Source organism: Marmota monax, unplaced genomic scaffold (genome assembly GCF_021218885.2).
Source record: "Marmota monax isolate L192 unplaced genomic scaffold, Marmota_monax_Labrador192_F-V1.1 WCK01_AAM20220418_F8-fsc00207, whole genome shotgun sequence".
Classification (NCBI taxonomy): domain Eukaryota; kingdom Metazoa; phylum Chordata; class Mammalia; order Rodentia; family Sciuridae; genus Marmota; species Marmota monax.
In genome coordinates, this window is record NW_026692713.1 from 2,568,914 (window position 1) to 2,595,075 (window position 26,162).

The following is a 26,162-nucleotide window of genomic DNA, read 5'->3' on the forward strand; positions in this document are numbered from 1 at the left end:
TTAAGATTCATAATTTATATAGACAGTAAATACAACAGTCGTTTTTTGGCTGTACCCAACCAAAAATTATCACATATAACATGATAGCTCATTTTACAACATAGTTTTCAAATACACACATACAACTGTGGTGTGGCTATTATGCTTTTAATGGGGGAGGTATAAAATGCATCATTGCAAAAGAATGTTTTACATACTCATTAGCATAGTGATTAATGTAAATTACATTTTGATAATTTAAGATACAGTGTGTTAGACCTCAAAAAAGAAACTACCTGCCTGCAACCTAAGATACTGGAAAGAGTTCTTTTTACCTACCACTTACGTAATAATTCATTAGTGGCAGGAAGAAATAACATGAGGCCCTTCTGAGCTATGGTTCAAAGAATTCCCATGATGCTTAATGGCACTGTCACTATGGATCCATGAAATTTCCCCACAAGTATTTCTAATAGCATAGGCAGTTAAAGAGGTGTAATAGTTCTAAATAAAGCCTGGAATGCAGCTAAGACCTCAACGGAGTTTTAAAAGATAAATTCCACCTCTCCTACAGAGAAACTAAAGCTTGGGCATGACTAACAATATTGAGAAAATGTTAGTAGTTTTCATAAAGCTTCAATAAACACCATAAAGGCACAAGGGTTGAAAATAGCCTGTGCACTAAAATTCACTGCATCATACATTTGGAGGTACAGGAATGCTGTGCTTAAAAATGATAGGACATTGACTTTATCCCTAATCAAAAGCACCAGGTGTCAAGCTCAGCTTCCATTTACACTGAATGCACCAGTAATCCCTAGGGTAATGAATGGTTCAAGTACTACTTTTTCAGCATGTCTTGACTTTTTACTTAGTCAACACTGGGGCCCAAAAAGCATATGGGTTTGTAGAATACTGGAAAAAAGGCTTGCATTATCCTTAAAATGGTCTTTAAATAATAATGAATTCTCAAACATCTCACTGGGTACTTTTAAAATCCACAGGAATAAAGGCAAAATTTGCAGTATGATGAATTTCAAATGAAGAAAAATAGTATAGAACTCATATTAAGCCAAAACATCTGGTAATTAATGTCAAAAATTGTCAAGATTACTAATATATTTTGATGAGAAAAGAAAAAAATCACTATTGGCAAGGTTAATTATATGAAATATGCTATGTATTAATTAAATTGAACACTCATTTCAGACCACTAATAGAAAACCCACAGCAAGAGAAGCATCTAAAGGGCAATCAAAAGTTAGGGAAGTTTACTAGCTTTCGAATACATCAACACACTTTGATTACAGAAATATTCACTTTTCAAACTACAGTGTTTATGTACTAGTTAACAACCCAATCTAAGGAGCTGTGGAAGCTGGTGACAACCTATCCACTAAAATGCTGCATTTGTAGTGTGGGGGCAAATTTAGTGAATACTTCTATCAGAAGGAAATGAATAACCTCAGCATCAAAAAACAGCCACAAACAGCCTCTTTCTTTTTTATAAAGAAACTCATAACTTTTGATAATTTTTCTTTGCTAGCTCAAAATTATGAGAAACTAAGCTGGTCAGACCCAGGAACAAGATGATTTGGCAAGCTGCAGTCACCAGTTCATGGATGTGTGATAATTTGCAGAGAAGCTGCTTGACTATGGTAGTCCATTCCTTCACATCTGCAAAGAAAAGTCCACAGATAAAAAGTCATTCTACTGGTAAATGAAAGCAAATTCTCCTCATCTTAAAACAACTCAGTAAGCTATTAGAATTCGTGAGATTTAAGAATTCCCAGCAATTACATCTCAAATGATCATTTTCAATTACAACTAGTGAGTGACAAAGCAAGTTCAAGTGCAATACATGAAATTTTTAGGCGCTCTTCCTCTTCCCACCCTTATAAATATATGGTTCGGTGAGAAAAGTGTGAATTCATAAAACAACATTTTATAAACAGCTACTTTAGTTTATAAAACATTTTATAAAAAACTATTAATCTAACATTCACACTGGTAGCATATACTCACCTGTAGAGGAGTTCGATATAACCACTTTTCTTTATCAACTTGAAGCTGCATACATGCAAAGAGATCACAAACTGCTGGGAGGCCATAACTGTCTGCAGGGAATTTATGTTCCTCTTGAAGGGGTGAGTTAAGAAATACTTCCTGCAAGAAGAAAAAAATATCTATTGTTTCACGTCATCTGGGAGGCACGAGACCAACTTAACTCACTTTCCGAATATAAATAATAAATAAATATTGGCCAAGAGTAAAGATGACAACTATTATTTCTACCCTAAATCAGGCTGGGTTTTCTCTACTGCAAGATGGCAGCTGGCCTGGGAAAAGCACAAATAATTCAGTTTAAATAATTATTAAGTCCTTCTGAACACATGGCTGTCAAATTTAGCATTTAACCTATTTAAAGATCTGGCCCATGTGCAAGTTTTAGAGGTAAGAAAGTAAAACTCAAATGGCAATTTTGATGTCATCTTACCTGGGCCTTCTTTCGAAGTAGCCACTTGTGTTCTCCAGAAGATAGCTGGCTGAGGTTTCCCACTTTCTTTCCTGGCAAGACCCAGTCAGCAGTGTTAAAGGGACACCAGGAAGTAGTAATGGGGCTTTTAAGCTTCTGTCTGCCAGCCCTGTCGGCAGTACTAGGCACTTCCTTGGGACTTCCTTCTTTGCATGAAGGCCTGATGAGCCATCTTGACAAGGAACTGTTCCTTATGACTTCAAAGGAATCGGCAATTCTAGGAGTTATTGCCTTTGGTGCCTTAGCTTGTTCTGTTATGTCATTTCTGGAAGGACAGAGCCACATACTCAGGGACTCTTTATGTTTCTCAGGCTCGGGTTTGGGTTCCATAGGCATCCCATTTTTATCTTTTCCTTCTTTCTTCAGAAGCCATCTACACAAAGCTTCCTTCTCACAATTCTCCTCACACACACATTCTGCAAAGCTTGTGCATGGCTCATTGGCTTTGCATACATCTTCAACTTTATATGGATCCTGATGATTCTGAACAAGCCAATCCTCAGTAATCATGTTGGGGGTGGAAAGTGGTTTCTTGGCCTCCAAGTGGTCATTCAGGCACTTCAGGCTGCCCAGGTTTTCAATCTCCACGCCTTTAGGTTGGTTGCCCCAACAGTTGGTACAAGAGTCAGGCCTGGCAAGCCAATCATTCACACTGTAAGGCTCCTGGAAGACCTGGAATAAGAGCTTAAACTTCTCACTGGTTTCATGACTGCCATTCTCAGGTTTCTCCAACTTGCAAGGTTCCTGGGGAGGCACCAGCCAATCAGACAATCCCATCTCACTTTGATCAAGGAGCTCTAGATCTTCAACCTTTTCAACTTCAATGGAGAAAGAACTGGTAGTTGAGTGGCTGTTAAATTTTTGGTAACCTGGTTTTCCAGAAACTTCTTGTTGCTGACTCTTGAGGAGCCAGTTTTCTAAGCCCTTTAAGTTGCCCCAGACATTACTGAAGAAATTGCAGGCTCTTGCAGAGGTCTATACAAGAAGTACACATCATTAGTTTGCCAGAATAATTATGAATGTTTTGGGGATTCTGTCTGCATATTTACTGTCTTGCCCAATGTTTCCAAATTTAATGATAGACAAGAGATTTCTGTTTGGATTATTAAAACATGACTACATAAAAATATTTTCTATAGTTCTAAAAAGCTAAACTAAGAATTTGTGGCATATGTGATACAAGAGAAGCTAGTAGTAATATTCTTATGAATATGGAAGATAAAAACAGGCAAAGGAAATGAAAGCAGTTACTCTGAATACTCTGCTAGTAGGAAGATGACTATTACTAACTTGCTGGAAAGCCCAATTGGCCATATGTATCAAGTCTTAAAGAGTATGCTGAATTGAAATATAGAAATGTAGTTTCTAAGAATTTATTCAAAGGTTCCACAGAAGAAATCAAATGATAAGCCATGCACAGTGGCATGCACACCTGTAATCCTAGAGGCTTGGGAGGCTGAGGCAGTAGGATTGTGTGTTCATAGACAGCCTCAGCAACTTAACAAGACCCTCTCTCTAAATCAAATATAAAAATTGGGCTGGGAATGTTGTTCAATGGTTGAATGCCCTGGGTTCAGTCCCTGGTACCAAAAAAAAATAAAAAATAAATAACAAATATATTCAGTATTATATTGGAGGGGAAAAAATACAAAAACAGGATTTAGAGAAAAGACTTGAAAAATAAATGTATACACAGGAAAAATGAGTATACCAACAAAAACATTACAACATCTTTTCATATGGGAACTGTGTGCATTTGTTTGTTGGTACTACAGATTGAACCCAGGGGCACCTAAAAACCACCACATCCCCAGCCCTTTCCATTTTTAGTTTGAGACAGGTTCTCTGCAAATTGCTTAGGGCCTCGCTAAGCTGCTGAAGCTGGCCCTGAACTTGCAACTCTCCTGCCTCAGCCTCCCAAACCACTGGGGATTACAGGTGTGTGCCACTAGGCCCAGCTGTATATTTTTCAAATTCTTTATTGTGGGGCAGGGTCCTGGGGATTGAACTCAGGGGCTCTTGACCACTGAACCACATCCTTGGCCCTATTTTGTATTTTTATTTAGAGACAGGGTCTCACTGAATTGCTTAGGGCTTCCTTAAATTGCAGAGGGTGGGTTTGAACTCACGATCCTCCTGTCTCAGCCTCCCAGGCCGCTGGGATTATAGGCCTGCGCCACTACGTCCAGCTAAAGCTAATGGCTATTTTCTTAACTTTCTATCCATAGTTGAGAGATGTCACCATTATAATTAAAAATTAAGAATATGTCCAGCCAGACATATACCATATGCAGGTAGCATACACCTGCAACTCCCTACTCAAGAAACTGAGATGGAAAGATCACAAGTTCCAAGGACAGCCTGGGCAACTTAGAAAGACCTAGTCTCAAAATCAGAAATAAAAATGGCTGAGTGGAGAGCCCTTGGATTCAATCCCCAGTGCCCCTCAAAAAGTATATGGGTTTTTCCAGATTACAATCATATACTATAAGACAATATTGGTTAGTAATTAACTTGGTTTACTACTGTATCTACTTCACAATGAAGACAGCAACATACCTGATTATTTTCTGAGGTCTGTTTTTGGGTGAGCCAGTCCTGGAGGTTGGTACTAGGTAGGTAAGAAGCATGACGACCACTGTTAGGTTTGCTTCCAAGAAGCCATTCACTGAGAGGTACAGTTGTGCTGCTGGATGTTGACTTCTGCTAATCACAAACAAAACTTTGCTGCCTAACAAGGATTGTCAAATGCAACAGAAATACACCAGCAAAGCAGGAGATCCAGTCTTGGGTTGCTACTGACCCTGAGCAAGTCACATGCCTTTCCCCCTCAATCTTCACAATTTTCAAATAAGAACTGTAACTACCTGTAGGGTTGTTCTCAACTCAGATGTCCAGGACCTTTAATTCACATGCCTTTAAAAATACATCATCTCTATGAATTAACGGATCCCCAATAAAGAATCAATACCATAATTATTTTCTTATTTAATACCTATATAACAATCAAATTTCTATTTGACATTTAATGCTTCAAGCATTCACTTGCATAAACTATCACTGATAACATTTTACAAATAAATAGTAGCGCCCCTACCTCCACAAAAAATTTTTTGAACACAATCTAAAGCAAATAATAGTAATCCAAATACCAGAAATAAATGACATTTTACCTGCTCTGGCATCAGGATATAACCTCTTTTCTCAAGGAAGGGCCCAGTGTTTGATGAACTAGCATGAGCCATCAGATGCTCAGGAATTTGCTATAAAATGAAGACAAGAATTCCATCAAATCTTCACAAGAATTGATAGTATTGCTACTTTTAATGAGACGCAAAATACACTACATTCGGGTCTTTATTAAAGACCATTTGGGCCATCAATTTTATAAGAAATATGGCAAAACAATTAGAGATGCAAGATTAATTCCAAAGATTATTAATGAGTCAACAAACTAACAGCCTAATGCTCTATTGACTTTATCAGAACTCACTTTCTCAATTTTTGAAGGTTAACGCCTCAAGAAAGCCACTATTCATATAGTAAATATGTAATTTGGCTTTTTTTAATATTTATTTTTTAGTTTTAGGTGGATACAGTATCTTTATTTTATTTTTATGTGGTGCTGAGGATTGAACCCAGTGCCCCAAAGGTGTTAAGCGAGCACTCTACCAGTTGAGCCACAACCCCAGGCCCTGTAATTTGTTTTAAGAAAGATCATCTGTGAGGATGCAGACTTGAGAAGCACCTGACAAAGGATCTGAGGTCAACATTACTCACAATGGTCTTGAGGGACCCAAAGGTGGTGATGGTTTGACGCAGTGCAGTTGTGTCTGCTTCAAAGAGCAGAACAGTTGAATCTTCAGGCTTAAGGGTCAAACTGCCCAATCTGGGGGGAAAATAAGCAAAATTCGGCTATTTTCATACAATATCTGTTTCAGTTGCTTCTAAAATAAAAGCCAAATTGTGAGTAATTTTAAATGGCTGCACTTTTCTAATAAACTCAACAGACTGTGTATGGTTTAATCACATATAACAAGTGTAACATTAAAATATAAGACAGGATGATCATATTATGAGAATGAAGATAAAAAGTTAAAACCAACATAAGCTGGGAGTTACAAAACTGACTTTCTTTTACTATGTCAAAAGAGCCAAAAGTCAAAACAAATAAGGGTATTTACCTCTCCAGACACACAGAAACTTGATTGGCTAGATCTTTATTTTGGGTACACTCCAGTTGATGGATAAGACAATTGAATTGGCCCAATAACTGTAAGAAAAATGAAACCACTAAAAGTACCAGGTATATCCAAGTTAAAAAGCAATTGAGAGTAAACTTTTATCTGACTTATATTAACATTGAATTACAAGAAATATATTGTCTGGAAACAAGAAACCATGGTCAAACCAGTTCTAGTCAGGGAGCCACCTTACCCAGTAGAGCTGCTGAGCCTGCTGCTGAAGTGTCTCCTCTTTAAGTTGATAGATGAGATCTACCTGTTCATACAGCCATACCTCACGGCTCCGAAGGCATTCCAGGTGACGGCTTATACAACTATGAATCTGAGATTTCACCTAGGAAACATACATGTTAGTTTCACTTGTGTAACAATCCAAAAAATGATGACTCCCACAGAACAGTGAGGTTCTTAACTTTTGTGGGTCACAGATCCTTCCAATTATCTAGTGACATTCAAGGAATATCCGCCTCCAAAAAACCAAAACAAACAAACAAACCACACATATACTAAAAACTATATATACTAAATATTTGGCCTGTAATTTCAGGGTATAAGTCCAACAGGGCCCCTGATGGACCCACAAATTCTTTCAAACCCCAGTTTAAGAATTATAGCCATAAAAGTTACACCTCAACTCTAAAATCTTCCTTTAATACTCCTGCCTCTAAGAACATCAAGTTTATTTTGGGTGTCCTAAAGTAAACAGAAGATACTGATCCCCTTCAGTTCCTATACTTTTTAAAACATATGACTTCACAAGTTTATCAGTAAAAGAGATCATTGGAACACCTGCTCTGGTCCTCAGCATCATAGGTGGCCTTTATGTCTTTCCTTACCTACAGAATGAGCAATCCATTTTCAGCAGGCTAATTTAGTAAAGACATGTGTCACCACATGTCAATAGCAAGAAGACCAATTAGGGTGGTCAGTAGGTAAAATTGTAAACTAAATGTTTCTGAGAGCATCAGCAGTGAGTCACCTGAGGACTAAATGTCAAAATCCCAAGAGAAAAACTCAAAACAGCTATAAATGAGAATCCATATTAAATAACTTTAAAAATTTTTAAGACAATCTTTTTTTCTGAGTTAAAAAAAGTTGTATTTCAAAGCCATATACTACTTTACACACTCACCAACAGATTCTATTGGAACTAACAGATTTCATTCTGACTTCCAAATGACAAAGTCATTTACAGAACTATGTCACTAAAATAATGGGACCAGTAAGTTAAAATGAGGGGCATACTGAAGTGCTACTCTTAACACATCAAGAGGGTACAGCTAAGCATACTACTGCCTGCTCCCCTCATTATTTTTCACTGATGACAGTGCCTGTCATGGAGACCACATAGAAAAGTATCAAAAATTTAAGTTGAGAAAGAAACTGAAGAAGAGAGAGCTTACAGAATGGGAGAAAATCTTTACTACACGCACCTCAGACAGAGCATTCATCTCCAGGAGAACTCAAAAAACTTAACACCAAAAAAACAAATAACCTAGTCAATAAACGGGCTAAGGAACTGAACGAGACACTTCACAGAAGAAATATAATCAATCAACAAATCCATGAAAAAATGTTCAACATTTTTAGCAATTAGAGAAATGCAAATCAAAACTACTCTTAAGATTTCATCACTCTAGTCAGAATGGCAATTATCAAGAACACAAGCAATAATAAGTGTTGGTGAGGATGTAGGGGAAAAGGTACATTCATACATTGCTGGTGTGACTGCAAATTGGTGCAACCATCATAGAAAGCAGTATGGACATCCCTCAGAAAACCTGGAATGGAACCACCATTTGACCCAGCTATCCCACTTCTTGGTTTATATCCAAAGGACTTAAAATAGCATATTACAGTGATGCAGCCACATCAATGTTTATAGTAGCTCAACTCACAATAGCTAAGCTATGGCACCAACCTAGAAGCCCTTTGACAGATGAATGGATTAAAAAAAGGTGATAAATATACATATACACACACACACACACACATATTATATATATACACATACACACACACACACACACAAAATGGAATATTACTCAACATTAAAGAAGAATGAAATTATGGCATTTGCCGGTAAATAGATGGAACTGGAGGCACTCATGCTAAGCGAAATAAGCCAATCCAAAAAAGTCTATATGCAGATGCTTACTTCACAATGGGGTTTGTGTGGTTGAAGAAGAACAGAGTTACTTTAGATTAAAGGGGAGTTACTTTAGATTAGGGGGAGGGCGCATGGGGCAAGAATAATAGTAGAATGAAACAGATATTATTACATATATTACATATACCACTGCATGACCAATGTGATTCAACAACATGTACAACCAGAAAAATGAGAAATTATAATCCATTTATGTATATCAAAGTGCACACATGTATTCTCTCATGTATAACTAATTAGAACAAATTTTTAAAAATTTTTTTAAAATACATGTTGAATGGAATTCTCCGGAGTGGTAGAGGATTTCTCAGACTCTGGCATCTGCCTATTTCTCCTTTAAATTGATATGCCAGGCAGTTGAGATTAGGCAGATCATACAAGGCATGGGATGATATTTGTTTGTTGGCACTGAGAAGCCAAGTCTTTGGCTGTGTTTTAGCCAGCCCTATGTTAGAAGTCCAGATAAGAGAAAAGCACACATCTCACCTCTCGCAAGTTATCTTTAATTTGCTGTTCAGCTCGGTGAACTCCACCAATAGCAAGCTCCAAGTCCCTCCGTGCATCACTACATCTCAAAAGGGCTTCTCTATTACTGGAGCAGCTGCTCTGGTCCTGGGAGGTATTCATTCTGCTCACTGTTCCTTTAAAAGAAAGAAAAAAATAAAAATCCAAGTAACACTGTAATTACAACCAAAATCAATCATTGCTCAAATGATCATTCCAAACAGCTCCCATTACTAACTACTTGAATTACCTCCAACACAGAACACAGGACCCCAACACACAGGATACTCTTAATAAATACTGCCTCCTCCCTTCCCCATCTCTGTTCCTATTATAAAATTATATAAATCTTCCTTAGTGACACTTTACATGTGAACAGATACTTCTGGGGGTGGGGGGGACAATACTGGTAGTCCTCCTAATCAACAGAACACATGTCTCTTAAAAAGTTAAAAGAACATATGTTGCTGGGCTGGGGACATGGCTTGGTGATACAGTGCTTCCATAGCATGCACAAGCCCTTGTGTTCAAGCCCTGGAAGTGGGGGAGAAAGGAGTATGTTTCCATTCATAATACACATTTATTTAGTCATAAGAAGCATGCATTCCTCTTCACAGATTTAGACTAAAATGTGTTGAAGATTCCATAGTTACTTTTAAAATAAGCTGCTAATCAATAATTAGATAGAGTTTAGAATACATGTTTTTAGAACTGATATTTGCCTAAGTTTATTAAGAAGCTGTAATTTTGTTATTTTCTCTTTTAGGTGGAATTTTTTAATTTATGAAGAATTTAAGAATAACTATGCAGCTAGAAAGCACTCAAGAATACAAATGTAAACAAAATAATCTCAAATGACTCATAGAAAAGAGGTACTTATAGAAATTGGTATAGTTAAAAACAGAGAAACAGAGGGTTCTCTAAAAAACTCAGGGGAGACAAGGAAGAAAAGTATAAGGAAAAGCACACAATTATACAATAAGGCCCACAGAAGAGTGTCAGGGAAGCTTGACAACAGCCCCTGGAAGACTAATTTGATATTCATCCTGCATAACTCTAGAATCAACAGATGATTTCTAAAAACCAGGAAAAAGTAAACAGTGATCACTGTGGCCCAGAATGGGTTCACTTAGCCCTGTGATACCAAAGTTATTTCCTTTTGTATAGTTTCACCAAATTGGCCAGTAGATATAAAGCAGCAGATGCTAAGTACCCAGGTGACAGAAAGATTTTTGGCAAGATTCTGTGACATGCTTGGAGACAAAGTAAATATGGACTAAACAGAAGTACAACCAAATTAAACAATAAGATTACATTTTTACAAAGTAATTCAAAGGGTAATGGACTAAGGCCGGTTTAAATGTTTTTAAGAGGCATATCACTGTTTTCCCTAATTACTCAACTCTTTTTCCTACATATTTGGATGAGATCATATTAGAGCTAACATGGGGTTTTAACAGAAACATATTCCAAAACACTCTAGGTAGCTGTTAAAACCTCATAAAACAATATGGTGTTTTGGGTTTTTTTTTTGTTTTTGTTTTTGTTTTGCATCTGAATGAGGTGCAAAAATGGGGTGGAAAAGGCAAGGAGTAATTTGGAGGGTTGTTGTTTTGTTTGCAATGCTGGGGAATTGAACCTAGGGGCATTTAGAAAAGGATAAAAGGTCTCAAAACCATGAAAAATTTCTCCAGAAAGGAAGGCTGTTTGGCCTAGATAAGAGACATCTCTGGGAGGACATGATAACTGCTCTCAAATATTTAGAAACCTGTTTTGTTTTGTTTTTTTGTTTTTTTTTTTTTTTTGGTATTTAGCTTTTTGAGTTTTTATATACCCTAAGAGATTAGTGCTCTATCTGATGTAAGAATGGTAAAAATTTGATCCCAAGATATAGGCTCTCTATTCATCACACTGATTGTTTCTTTTGCTGAGAAGCTTTTTAGTTTGAATCCAGCCCATTTATTGATTCTTGATTTTAATTTTTGCGCTATAGGAGTCTTATTAAGGAAGTCAGGGGTCTAATCCGACATAACGGAGCTTTGGGCCTACTTTTTCTTCTAACAGGCACAGTGTCTCTGACCTTTAAACTTAGGTCTTTGATCCATGCATGGTGAGAGAGAGGGATTTACTTTCATTTTGTTGCCAAGGAACTGAACAGATGATATGCTCTAGAAGATGATATACAATCAATCAACAAATATATGAAAAAATGTTCAACATCTCTAGCAATTAGAGAAATGCAAATCAAAACTGCTCTAAGATTTCATCTCACACCAGTCAGAATGGCAGTTATTAAGAACACAAACAATAAGTGTTGGCAAGGATGTGGGGGAAAAGGCACACTCATACATTGCTGGTGGGACTGCAAATTGGTGCCGCCAATATGGAAAGCAATATGGAGATTCCTTGGAAAGCTGGGAATGGAACCACCATTCCACCCAGCTATTCCACTCCTTGGTCTATACCCAAAAGACTTAAAAACAGCATACCACAGGGACACAGCCACATCAATGTTTATTGCAGCACAATTCACAATAGCTAAACTGTGGATCCAACTTAGATGCCCCTCAGTAGATGAATGGAGAAAGAAAATGTGGTATACATACACAATGGAATAATACTTAGCAATAAAAAAATAAAATCATGGCATTTGCAGGTAAATGAATGGAGCTGCAGAATATAACGCTAAGTGAAGTTAGACAATCCCAAAAAAACAAATGCTGAATGTTTTCTCTGATATAAGGAGACTGATTCATAGTGGGGTTGGAAGGGGGAGCATGGGAGGATTAGATGAATTCTAGATAGGGCAAAGAGGTGGGAGGGGAAGGGAGGAACCATGGGGGTAAAAAAGATGGTGGAATGAGATGGATATCATTACCCTAAATACCTGTATGAAGACACAAATAGTCTTCATACTTTATATAAAGGAATATACTTTATATTCAACCAGAGATACGAAAAACTGTGCTCTATATATGTAATATAAATTGTAATGCATTCTGCTGTCATATAGAACAAATGAGAATAAAAAGATAAATTTAAAACAAATAAATAAATAAAATATTTGGAAACCTGTCGAACACAAGAATTAAACTTGTGCAGAACAGTCCAGGGTGGAAGTATGTGATGTGGTTAATAGGAGACATTTTTTTTGTTTGTTTGTTTGTTTTTAAATTTTACCTTTATTTTACCTACTTTTGGTCTAATTTACTCTTCTTTTTTTTTTTTTAAAGAGAGAGGAGAGAGAGGGAGAGAGAGAGAGAGAGAGAGAGAGAATTTTAATATTTATTTTTTCGTTCTCGGCGGACACAACATCTTTGTTTTGCATGTGGTGCTGAGGATCGAACCAGGGCCGCACACATGCCAGGCAAGGGTGCTACCGCTTGAGCCACATCCCCAGCCCAATAGGAGACATTTTAGACAATACATGAAAGAACTTTCTAACAGTCTTAAAGCAATGAATAACCCTAGAGAAGACAGCTTTAAACCGAACAGCAGCCTGCCCAGTGAAGTCATCCAAATGGCTGGCTGCCCACTTTAGACAAAGGGAACTTAGATTAGTCTTGAATGCATCTTTAAGACTAGGTTTCAGCCCAGGTACTTAACTGAAAGATGGGTAGAGACAAAAGCAAGTAAGTCCCAAACTCAGAAATAAACTAATGGAGTAGAATGAATAGGACATAACTTTCCTATGTTCATATATGAATACACCACCAGTGTAACTCCATACCACAAGAATGGAAAGTTATACCCCATGTATGTAAAATATGTCAAAATACTTTATAATGTCACGTATATCTAAAAAGGAAAAAAAAAAAAGAAAAGAAGAAAGAAACTGATGGGAAGACACAGCCCAACAGATTTTCTTTCCACCATCTCAGCAAAAGATTCAGATCCAGGAACTTGAAAGTTCCTACAAGAAACTCAAAAGTTCAGGAAGATTTCTAACTTCCCCTTGCTAATTCTGTTACCTCAATCTGTTTCCCCAAAATGATCTGTAAAAGAAAAGCCTTTCTCAATTGGACTTGTCAGAAGTCTCCACAAAAATTCTTTCTAACCCTGAAAACACCAGCTGCAGCTAACTTTGCAGCCTGTTTTCACAGTGTGAGTGGCCTGTTTGAAACCCAGGCATTAGTATGTATTTGGTACACACTATAGGGACTTTGAAAATCCTAACACAGGTAAACACTGAAAGGTTAGAAGACAGAATTACTCACAAGGTGATTCACACTGCCCTAAGACATGTTCAGCTGTCTTTCAAATGTAATAACTGTCTTTGGCTGCATCAAATTTCCCATTCTTAGATCTTCACCACTGTGTGGAATGCCACAATTTCCTGGCAGTATGTAAATTAAGTAAGATTAAGTTAAAAGGTTGCTTCACATTGTCAAAAACCTTAGAACTCTGGGAAAATGGAAGGCAAACACAAATGCATACAGTGTAGTCTGTTATCTCTAGATCCCCAAAGCAAGTCTTCTTGATAAAATCACAAGCACTGTGGAAATGCACAAGAACAGACCATGGATAAGTACACACATTGGATTTTCTCCTTATCATCCATGCACAGAACATAAAATGAGATTAAAGTTACAAAACTAGCCAGGCATGGTGGCACATGCCTGTAATTCCAGCAACTCAGGAGGCTGAGGCAGGAGGATCACAAGTTCAAGGCCAGCCTCAGCAACTTCGAAAGACTCTGTCTCAAATAAAAAACAAAAAGGGCTAGGGAACATGGCTCTGTGGTTGAGTGCCCCTGGGTTCCATCCCTGGTACCAAAAAATAAAAATAAAAAATAAAAAACAAAAAAAAAGTTACAAAACCATTTTTTCCACACACACACACATTTTTTTCCCCCAAATTAAAATGAATGCTATCTTCAAAACAGTCATCTTGTTAGAATAAGGGTGTTTAGAGCTCACTGTCAGCCACTATAAAAATCTGTTTCATGTCTTTAGGGCCAGTCCTAGTATGTTTGGCCTTTTCCAACTATGGCTGTTCCTCCTTCCTGTGGGGCTTCCATACTCCTGATCCCAAGAAAGGCCTGCCCTCTTGTACTGTGATGAAAAAGAAACCTTCAGATCTAAAATGAAGAACCCCACCCCTCAGGTGAGCTTAAATCATATGAGTTGATGTCTGACCTAGCTTTATGAAATAGAGATTTGCATAAGGTAAGTAGCTCACATTGATCATTTTCAACAATAATTCACCATTTGTTCCAGGTTCAAGAAACAGCATAGCAAGCATGATGGTTAAGAATTTGCCAAACCTGTCTGTATGCTGGAGACCCCTGATCTAGTAACTTAACCACTCTGGGCCTCACCTTCCTCTGGAAAAATGAAGGCAACAACAATAGAAGGGAAAAAAAATCAACAATTTCATTTAAAGATCTTCATTGGCTTTTTTCCCCCAATTCTAGAATTAGGCAACAGTTCATTCTATAAAATAGAAAAAGTACTCCCAAGGGCTGAGCAGAAGAGGTTTGTTTTATAGAGAGAACATACAAAGAAAAGAAAAAGCAGATGGGCCATTTCTAGGTTATGCTGCTTGTCAGGCAGAGACAGGAAGACAGAACAATGACTGATTAATTAACATGAGATTAAAGTTATTTCTTTTGTGTAAGGATTAAAGCAGAGAGAATGTCATTATCATGCCAATTAAAACTGACCTAGGAAATTTAGCTGTGGTCTCTAATCCTGACAGTTTGTAACCATCAGTTAACAATTTAATTTCAATTTGGTGATGAGAAACTTTAGTGTAAATGACTCCATTTTGACTTTTAGTCTGGTTTTGGGGTATGCAGGAACTTAGTCCAGTGTAATGATCTGTAATTTTTATTTTTATTCTCCACACAGAAGACTGCAGTGTAGTTACAGTGAGACATTATCTGTCTCTGAGCACTTAGCCAACCCCAGCAAGTCATGGGTTTTTTTTTTTTTGGGGGGGGGGGCAAAGGGGGGATAGATAGGGGCTTCAACACTGGGGGTTGAATCTGGGGATGCTCTAGCACTGAGATTCATCCCCATCCCTCTTTTTATAAAATTTTTTGAGACAGGTCTTGCCAAGTTGTCTAAGCTGGCCTCAAATTTGTGATCCTCCTGCCTCAACCACCCAACTTGCTGGATTACTGGCATATGCCACCAGGTCCAAGAACTCATGTCACTTCTTAACAATGCAGTTGTTTTTAGGTTTGTTTTAGGTTTAACTGAGTGATAAGGACCTTGGGAATCTCCTTCTGTTGAGTATAGAAAGCAGCTTTGAAACTGGTAAAAGCTTTCACATGAAGAGGCCTGGACTTAGAATCCTTTAGCTATTTATCAGTACCTTGCCTTTTTGAACCTAACTTCCCAATTCATAAGTGAGGATAACAATATAGACTTGCAGATGTAACAACACGGTACTCATTTAATAAACAGCTCTTCGTCTAGTCTTTCACTCTATAATATAGCAATCGGCAAATTGTTTTCATGGCAAAACACAATAGTCTAAACCCACTAATATATACCAAGTATACATGCTTCTGTCTGTTTCCTTGCCTGTACAAAGATTAGCTCTAATTCTAAAATTCAGTGTCTTTTATCTTCACCTTCAAAATCCAAACTATTGCCCTATCACCTTCAAAGGAGGACTGCCTTACATGTTCACTTTTTGAGTCAAAGTTAAGTGCTTTCTAAAATTTCCCTGTTTCAAGGATTCCCTACCCTAAGTTTTAGAGTAGGAGGAAAATATAAAGGAGAGGAAAAGAAAGACACATTCTTCAAACAAATAACAGAAACTGGAGTTTCCTTAAAGGGGAGTTCTGCCAATAATACCTGTCATACTTAGACAGTGCTTTCCAAAAATCTAGTTATGAAGTCCCAGATCTTGGAATCAGAATTTCTGAGCAACTAATCACAAATGAAAATAACTCATCATCATATGGTTTAACCATAAAATTTCCAAAAAGCCCTAACCCTCATGTCCCACACAAACCACAATTTAAAGATCAAAAAATTTGCTGGGGGTGTAACTCAGTGATACAGCACATTCAGAGCACACTGAAGGCCTTAGGTTCATTCATCAGCACTACCATTACTAATAATAATTAAAGATGAAAAAATTGTAACTGTCTCTTTAGTACACGGTCCACACTTCATATATGATTCCAAAGGTCCACACAGTTTAAATGACCCTTCCAAAAGGCCACAGTTACAAGGGGTAAGATTTGGATACAGAACTAAAATTTCCAGGATCTACCCCTGGGATCTCTCCCCCAGGTGGACACTTTCTTCCTTTAGAGTACTATCACCCATAAATTATTATTTGCCAACACTAGAGTTTAAAATTACTATTCCAGCCCAGCAAGTTGGTACACTCCTGTAATCCCAGCAGCTTGGGAGGCTGAGACAGAAGAATCACAGTTTCAAAGACAGCCTCAGCAATTTAGCAAGGCCCTCAGCAACTTCTAGAGATCCTGTTTCAATAAATAAATAAAGGGCTGAGGATGTGACTTGGTGGTAAAGCATTCCTGGGTTCAATTCCCAGTAACCAAAAAAAAAAAAAAAAACCTAATATTTCAATAACTTCCATAATAGTTTTCAATGAATTATAGCCAGTTTCTCAGAACCACCTGTCTTAGAAAACATCATTAAAAAAAAAAAAAAAACCACATACCACAAATGTCATAATAAGCTGAGAATAATCAAAACATTGCCAAATACTAGTACCAAGTAGGAAGAACTGAAGAATGAGACTGGCCTTCACAGCAAATATCTACAGGTTATCAAAGATGCTTCAGTCCTCATTTGTGCATGAATGAAAATTTAGACTAGCTAATCTCTACCTCACTTGCCAGCTCTGACATTCTTTGCCCCCTATGCCATCTGACACACCCCCAACACACCAAAAAAAAAAAAACCTTTCACTTTTTACTTATTTTCCTGGCATCTGAATCACTGGTAAAAGGTCAAGCCTGCAAGAATCAATCCACAGGAGACCTATGTGTTCCATGGATTACTAGATTCGAATTACTAATCGCGAATTTGGTTATTTTTGATGTGACAACCTACATTAAACTGTACACCTACATTAAACTGTACAAACTTTGAGAACAACTATAAATTTAAAAACAATAATTGATATTTTTCAGTTTTACTTTGGGATTTTTTGGCTTCACTTGTTCTGACAGATTTTTTTAAAAAGTTTTGAATCATAATTCATTAATTCAAAGATAACACAGATCTTACCGTATTCCCAACCCACTTAAATTTATCAAGACAAGTAGCTACTTAAGTTCAAGACCTGTGTCTCCGCCATTTTTTAAAAAACCACACAAATAAACGTTAATGTTTCAAGAGAATTTAAATAAGGCATTACTTAGTTCACCGTACGATACCGTTAAGATTTGTGTTAACACTTCAGGACTTTCTGCGATATACCTAAAGGTATAAGTAACCGCAAGCAAGCAATCTTTGCAACTCTCCGAAGCAGTAGCTGAAAACTGACCGCAAAATTCTACCATCTAATAGTAGAATTAAATTTAGGTCTTTTCTAGCACAAAAATTAGAAAACAGCAGGATTAAGCAAGGCGTTTCTAGCTCAAGAGCAATAGTGACTCAGGCGGCTTTCTAGGCTTCCCGGTGCCCTTTCCAAGAGCAGTGGCCAAGGAGCCCGTCCCGCGGTCTCCTAGCCTTAGAGCCGTCACCAGTTTGTAAGCGCGCCACAGGGCCAGCCCAAGCCCGCGAGGGCGACCCGAGGGGCCGAGGCGCCCCTAGGCTGCCAACGTACCTCGAAAAGCAGATCCCGGCCCAGCCAGCTACCTCGCGGGCAAGAAGCGGTTTTATCCCCAGCCTGGGTGTGCTAAGTCCCCGAGCCCCTGCCGCGACCCGCCCCTCGCACGTCACGCGCGGCCTCCAGCGGACGGACGGGAGCACGCAGGCCGGGCGAGCAGAAGGCTCCGCCCAGTGGGCCGCGCCCTCCGCACCGCAGAGCTCTCAGTTTTCCACTTGCTTTTGCCTCTGAGATCCAAAGACGCTAGGGCTCTTCCCCAGCCCCCTTTCCTGGTCTGCTCCACCTGCTCCGAGCCCCAAATCCGAGCTAAGACGTCTTTGTTTTAAGGATCCTGCTGCAAATCACGGCAGAGAAATAGCAAACGTGGGACAATCAGAAACTTGAGATTACCACTGTTTGCCCATCTGGGGTTCAGTCCTGGGCTTTTGTTTCAAGCTCTCAGACATCCCCTCTCCTCACCTCTAACAAATCTGTTTGTACCCATGTCAGTCTGTCTCTGTGTCTGTATCTTATCCCCGCTTCCACCCACCACCCACCCCCCCGCGCGCGCGCGCGCGCGCGCACACACACACACACACACACACACACAGCCTTAGTCTAGTACTGCCTCAAAGCCTCATGGATGCTTCTCTTTCAGCAGACATTGACTAAGCACCTGCCTGGTGTCAAGCACAATTCCACATGTAGGGAATAGTTTAATGAACATGGCATTCCTACCTGGAGAGACAGAGCAGTTAAAAGAATGGACTCTGGCCGGGCACGCTGCCTGACGCCTGTAATCCCAGCAGCTTCCAGCAGTTTGAGAGGCTCAGGCAAGAGGATCCCGAGTCAAAGCCAGCCTCAGCAAAAGCGAGGCACTAAATCGAGTCAGACTCTGTCTCTAAATAAAATACAAAACAGGGCTGAAAATGTGGCTCAGTGATCGAGTGCCCCTAAATTCAACCTCCGATATCCTCCCCCGTCAAAAAAAAAAAAAAAAAAAAATACTCTGAAACTGACTGGTTTAGCGCAAAACCTTGCTCTACCACTTAGATACTACCTCACCTTAGGTAAGTCAATTTGTGCCCTGGTTTCCCCACCTGTGAAACGGGAGTGATATTGTATGGTTATATGTAATATGTTTAGGGCAATGCCTGGCATATTGTACTGCCTGTCTGATTACTATCAGGCTCATAGTACTGGCACTTCTAGTTTTCCCTTTTGTCCACTGCTAATCCTTAAAACCTTGCGTAACCAATCAGGCCAGAATATGTAATTTCGACAGCACTGTCATTCCCTTTCAATTTCTTAAATGTAAAATAGTTTTTATATGTCTATGCATACAAAGTTATTTTTGTAAATGGTAAGGATAAAGCAAAACCATATGAAAAAACACCAGAGGGGAATGAATATTGAGGGTAAACACCCTCTTATTAAGCACCCCTCAGATTCCAGATGAACAGCTGGTTCACCATTTCTTCCTCAGAGCTAACAGTTTCTAGGATACCAGTTCAGACATTATCAAATATAAAGGAGCCGGGCAGGGTGGAGAGCACCTGTAATCCCAGCAGCTCAGGAAGCTAAATCAGGAGGATCAGGAGTTCAAAGCTGGGCTCAGCAATGGTGAGGCACTTAGCAATTTAGTAAGACCCTCTCTAAATAAAATACAAAATAGGGCTGGAGATGTGGCTCAGTGGTTGAGTACCCCTGAGTTCAATCCCTGGTACCAAAAAATAAAAAAATATAATAAAGAAGGAATTCTTAGTTTATTAATACACCACTGACGTCAAGACAGCAGATCAGGGTGTGGTCCTGCTCTAGCTCTTGACATTAGTTACACTTTAGTAAACTAAGAATTCCTTCTTTCTAGGCATTTCATGCATATAATCCAATCTGGTTATCTTGTCCAGCTTGGCTCTCCCAGCCCTGCCAGCAATGTCAGTCCCTTTACTTCTCCCTAGCTATCTACTTTTCAAGTCACCACCACTACAAAGCCTTTCCTGATCATTATACCTCATTCCTCAATAATTTTACTGCTCCCTTTGTGCCCATTGTAATCTGCATGGATTTCCAACATGACCCCTGTAACACATTACTCAAATTATTATATGTCTGCCTCCTTGACCTGAGAGCTCCCCAAGAGACCCTATCTTATAGCTTTGTATACCTTTAATGGTAAAAAGATAGCCTGGGATTGGCACCTTAACACTTCCACCCCTCTTCACATTCTACATGAACTACTGAATCCAACTAAAAAGAATGGTGTACAACTATTAGCCCTGAACTCAATAAAGCTCACTACATTTTGATTCATGAATGGATGAATAAATGCTAAATGAATGCTCAAGTTCAGATCAGGCACTATAAAGTTCAGTATAGGACTGGGGCTGTAGTTCAGTGGCAGAGCACTTGTCTAGTATGTGTGAGACACTGGATTTGAGCCTCAAAACAGAAGAATAAATAAATATAATAAAGGTACTGTGTCCATCTATAATTTTTTTAAAAGTACAGTATATTTCTGTTTCAAACATAATCTGTCCCACTGAGGCCTATAATATTAATTTAAAAATGTTTTTCAGAAAAGGAAAAATGTTTTTAGCACAAATATTATTTACCTTTTTCAAACAAAACTGGCAAGTTGACACTGAAACCACAATCCCACAATAGTTGCTAAAACAGTCTTTCAGGCCAGACTCAAGGTCAGCTCCACAGATTCACAAATGGCAACAGGTTTGTAAGTTAAAGGGAAACATTTACTGTATTTAGAGCCAACTTGAATTTTCTCCCCTCAGACTTTGCATTACCACAGAAAATCCTCAGGACATTAACAAAAGTTTGATTAGCTTTTAGAATAGGGGTGGTGTCCTGTCTTCAGTTTGAAACTCCTTTCCCTTAAAATAGTCATGGATAGGAAAACATGTTACTTACTATCATCATAAAAATAATATCATTTTATCCCTTGTAAATACGATAAATATCTTGTGGTTTTCCCCCACAGAAGCAAACAAGTGGGTGACTAGCAATAATGTCAAAATAAGACAAAACACAACTGATATTATGTTCTCTTGAAAGCTGTAATTGGCCAGTGTTAAGACTTAGATTTTTACCTATGACTAAACTGACAATCAAGCAAAAACCTTTTATCCTATTTTGTCAGGTTTTTACTCCATCACTAAACTAAATTGTCACATTTTTAGACCACTTTTAACGTAATGCTAGGTAAGAGGAATCTTAAGACTCAATAGTGCCCCCAAACACACTCCTAGCCCCCTAAGGAACAGCTTGATTCAACTGAATAATCAAGTCAAGTGAAATCAGAATGACAACTTGAGATAAGAATGGCTAAAAGCATTCAATGAGTCATTTATGCCAGAAGTTAAGTAAAATGAACACCCTCAAAATAATTACTTTGTTCACTTGCCAGGTAATCTATCTAATTTAGGGAATGTGTATGACATATTTGGGATTTGAGTTATTGTAGGATTGACTGTAAGTTTATAAATGACCACTATAATATTATGATTCAAGAATCAAAGAAGACAAGCTGAGAAAAATTATATGGCAGCTCCTGTAACTGACAACATAGAGATACAGTACTATTGCTACTCACCAAAGCAAAAGTGGTCAACATGGCCTCCTTACGGGCTAATCGTCCACATTGTACATATGCATTCTCTGCTTAAGTAATATATTTTCCAACAATGAAAACAAAGCCAAAATGGAAACCTTGGACAAAAATTTTGGAAGGGCTAAAAAGTCACAGGAAAAGTAATAAAAATGTCATGGATATCTACAGTTCTCTCATGAAACTGAACTGAACCCAATGTATACCTATTAGCTGGTTCCTTTTTATAGGCACTTATAGTCACATAAGGCCTGCCTTTTGAAGTTAACCAGTATGTGGTTGGGGCCCTAAATTCACCCCTATTGTCATTGGTGGTTTGGTAAATACACATCTGAATCAGTAATATATTCCAGGTATGTATTGAATAGTGACAAGTCTCTGTTCTTTGAAGCTGAGTATACTTTTTTGGAAAGAGTTAATGACTAACACAAGTATTTAGAATAGTGCCTGACACATAGTAGGAGCTACATGGGCATTAACTATCTTTATTACTTTTAGTCAGAGAATGCAATATGATAATGAAGACATTTTATTATGTACTTAGCATCAATTTAATATGCCACCATCATCTCTCTGGGATTCCTGCAGAAACATTCATGACTGCTCCCCACTCCTCCACTCCAGTTCCCTTCCTTGCTGCTCTTCCACAACAAGGATGCTTCTACCATAGGACCACTGAACTCTCCTTCAGATATCCTCAAGACCAAGCCTTTATTTCCTTCAGGGGTCTGCTCAAGGGTCATCTTCTCAGGCCATTCCTCACCATCCTATACTTTAAAAAGACTTCTGTCCACAACCCCTTCATATGCTTTATTATTCTCCACTGTACTTATCACCATCTGACATGAAGAAACCATTTATTTTCTGACCCTCCTTTGGAAAACACTAGATGGTAAATTCCACAGAACCAAGAACTCTGTCTCTTTGTTTACTGTTGTACACTTGGTATTCCAGAGTATTTGCTGCATGAATGAATTCAGGATTTACCTATAGCCATTTTGTGAAAAGCCTTTTCAATTTTTTACACTTTATCTCATTTAGTCCTCACAACACTTTAGGGTGAGTATTATAATCATTTTAAAAAAATGAAACTGAAAAGGCTAAATATATTACCTGCAGTCACAACCTTCCAACTAGAGGAGCCAAGATTTAATCCCAGGTCTAACACCCTCAGCCACACCTGCTATTTTAAAGAGATCATTTAAGTATTAAGGTTTTATATATTCATTCAACAAGTATCTAAGTGCCTAAACTACCTTGGTCTGTGTTCCCTAAGGGTACATGAACTTGCCACTTAGAGAAGAATTTGTATCAGGGACTTACCAACAATAAACAAAAAATACTAATTCTTTGAAATAATGATTAAGGGTTAAAAGTCTATCAGTAGCAGCAGCAACTGGCTCTGAATGCCTTCCAGTATGTTAACACCATGTAGGAAAGTATTAGAAAACAATAACCAAGAGACTCTCAAATGGAGGAAGGGCTATGTATCAGAAATAGCCTATGGAGTTTTATGAAACCCCTTCAGAGGTTCTAGAGATTCCCCGACAACTGTGCTGATATAATAAAATGGGGGTAAGAGTATACCGTCCTGTGTAATTTTAAGATACATCCCCTCCCGCTTTAAGAAACACATCTTCCTTTTCTTTCCTTACATAGTTCAATTTGATTTTCTACTTTTGAAATAATTCTTTTCCCAAAGGGAATAATGTAATTATAGAGATTCGTTGATACACAAACTATAATAAAACTTTGAACAGCTAGAATATCCTCTAGATACCCAAGGGCAAAGGCTCTATGGAAGAGGGGAAAGAGAAATAAAATGTAAGGAATGTTACTGTGCTAGACTTTACACATTTACTTATCTGAACAATTATACAAGTGTGCAAATCCTTAAAAGAGCAAATCTTTGGAGCAAAGTCCAGTGGCACAAGCCTGCAATCCCAGCAATCAGGAGGCTAAAGCAGGGGGATAGGAAGCTTGAGGCCAGCCTCAGCAACTCAGTAAGACCCTGTTTCAAAATAAAAAATAAAAAAAGGATGGGAAGCTCTATAGAAAAGCACCCCTGGATTTGATCCCCAGTATCCCCCATCCCCCCCACAAAAAAAAAGGCAAAGAGCAAATTAAGTTACTCCTCTGACCACAGATAGTAAACGAATCTCCCTTCACTGAAGCAGCAAGGTAAGTTTTCTTTCACAATTCTGATGTACTTTAAAGTTCAGAAATGTCACACTAGGATTCCACTGCAGAAGTGAGTCAACTATGAACCTGTCCCATCCTTACTCAAGGTGGTAACTCAAGAGTCCTACATATTCCAAATTATCAAATAGATGGTAGAAAATTAAGTACATCCGAAAGTAGTTATGTTAGTCAATCTTATCTAACTAGAAAACAATAACAACAAAAACAGAAATGGCCCGGTAAAGAAAGCTCTGCCCTTGGGGTCAGACACTGACTTCTGTCATTCTTTTTTATTTTTAGCTGTAGATGGACACAATACCTTCATTTTATTTATTTATTTTATGTGGTGCTGAGGATCGAACCCAGTGCCTCACATGTGCTAGGCAAGCACTCTACCACTGAGCCACAACCCCAGCCCCTGACTTGAGTCATTCTTGATCATATCTTCCCCTGTCATATCCCATGGCACTTAAGACTATATTATTGTTGTTCCCATCACAAAAATTTAGTTCTATCGAAGCGAGAAGTGTGTCCTTCCCCCTCCCCATTTCTATATCCGTAATACCTTCAGCATAAAGTCACTGAATAAATGATTGCCAGTATTATGAATCATGAATAAACAACTTCTCATCTGTAAAAGGAAGATAATCAGGCTACTTTTCCAGATTATTGGGATTATTTGGATGTTAAGTAACACTGTGTGCTGCACTTATAGGGCCACATTTTTTGAGTTTCCACCTGACAATCCCTTGGGAATGGATGCGCTCTGGCATAGAAAACAGGTCCCGCCTGGTCACACTTGAAGCTGGGGTAAAGCGACCCAGCAGGAACAGATGGTGGATCCCTGCGGCCAGGAGTGTCTGTAGGGAAAGGGAGGGGGAAACAAATCTTCCCTGCCTCCTGGCTGCGGGTGGTAACCGCGAGGTCCACGTGTGGATGGGAGGGAAGAAGACAGGCCCTTGCCTTACAAGAAGTGGAGGCCTTGGGGCCGGATGGGTCGAGGGTTTGGGAGAGAACAGAACTAACCCGCGGGAGGGGAGAAGGAGGTGGCCGACTTAACATATCAAGGATTTGGGAGCCCGCGACCAAGCAAGACGAGGTGGTCCCGGGACCGGCTAGTGGAGAGTCTGGGAGAGATCAGGCCCAGCCAACTGGCAGCCAGAAGGAGGTGGCTCCGGGGCCCGGCGAGTCTAAGGTCTGCGAGAGGAGGTCAGGCTTAGCCCGCGGGCAGGCAGAATGAGGTGGTCAGTGACCCTGCGTGTCCAGAAGGGAGAAGACAGGCCCGAGACCGGCGTGCGGAAGGAAAGGGCGACCAGGAAGGGTAGACCCAGGCCCAGCACGCCAGCTACCATCCGGCTTCCGCTGGGCTCCCGGAGTTAGAACTGGAGGAGACTTGCGCGCCCAGCCAGTTATTCCAGTTCTTACCAGTTCGGAGAGGTTCTCCGGACGACCCGAGGGTACCCTGGTTGGACTGACACCAGCGGACACAAGTCTTGGGCCCAGAGGCAGAGTTCTCGCGAGAGCACGATCTTCTTCCCACGCCTCTCGCCACGCTTCTGACAGTCTCGCGAGACCTCTGCTCGGGTCAGCGCAAAGCTCTTGCCTGCCCTCTAGAGGGTATAGAGTGCAGGCACACTCTTTTCCCTGCCCTTGATCAGTGTCCTTTTCACCTCTAGCGAATACATCAAGTTAAATGAAGCAAACATTTTTGAAGATAAATGCTATGTAGAGAACTATGCTAAGTGATTCTCTAACACCAAATGTCCCCACAAGATAGATATTATTTATATTTGACGTTCAGATGTAAATATAAATGTCAGCAGACACAAAAAAATATATAGCGTATAATTCCACTTTCTATGCTGTAATTAGTCAAATTCTTTTTTCAAACATATTCTAATTTTAACTGATGCATAGTTATTATACATATTTATGGCATACGGCGTGATCTTGCAATACATATATACAATGTGTGATTATTAGATCAGAGTGATTGGCATATCTGTCACCTAAAACATCATTTTTTGGTGGGAATATTGAAAATGCTCTCTACTAGCTATTTTGAAATATTCAATTAGTTATTGTCAACCACAGTTGTCCTACTATGTTATAGGGCATTATAATTTATTCCTCCTATCAACTCTACTGTGGTGCCCACTAATAGAGTAGTCAAATACT

The 26,162-nt window shown here is 38.9% G+C and overlaps 1 protein-coding gene across 5 annotated transcripts; it reads right to left on the bottom strand.

Moving 5' to 3' along the window:
- Positions 1–131: 131 nt before the first annotated feature.
- Ncoa4 (nuclear receptor coactivator 4) lies at positions 132–25,555 on the bottom strand. 5 transcript variants are annotated; one of them, XM_058580010.1, is made up of 11 exons: positions 25,410–25,553; positions 18,917–19,079; positions 9,416–9,570; positions 6,953–7,093; positions 6,700–6,788; positions 6,296–6,404; positions 5,689–5,778; positions 5,075–5,218; positions 2,477–3,490; positions 2,005–2,145; positions 132–1,656 (listed from the first exon to the last, which is right to left on the bottom strand). In XM_058580010.1, exons 3-11 carry the CDS (start codon positions 9,554–9,556, stop codon positions 1,651–1,653), a joined length of 1,875 nt encoding a protein of 624 aa, XP_058435993.1. In that variant the 5' UTR covers positions 9,557–9,570; positions 18,917–19,079; positions 25,410–25,553; the 3' UTR covers positions 132–1,650. The 5 variants fall into 5 exon arrangements, with proteins under 5 accessions (XP_058435993.1, XP_058435992.1, XP_046302686.1 ...); XM_058580009.1 differs by having other exon boundaries at positions 5,075–5,221; XM_046446730.2 differs by lacking the exon at positions 18,917–19,079 and having other exon boundaries at positions 5,075–5,221; positions 25,410–25,555.
- Between the last annotated feature and the right edge of the window lie 607 nt (positions 25,556–26,162).

Excerpts from the sequence above, each read along its gene's own strand:
- Ncoa4 (XM_046446730.2), bottom strand. The coding sequence starts at position 9,556 with ATGAATACCTCCCAGGACCAGAGCAGCTGCTCCAGTAATAGAGAAGCC. Across the intron at positions 6,405-6,699 it reads GTTTCTGTGTGTCTGGAGAG|ATTGGGCAGTTTGACCCTTA; the intron begins GTAAATACCCTT and ends TTTTCCCCCCAG. Across the intron at positions 5,222-5,688 it reads ATATCCTGATGCCAGAGCAG|CAGAAGTCAACATCCAGCAG; the intron begins GTAAAATGTCAT and ends GTTTGTGATTAG.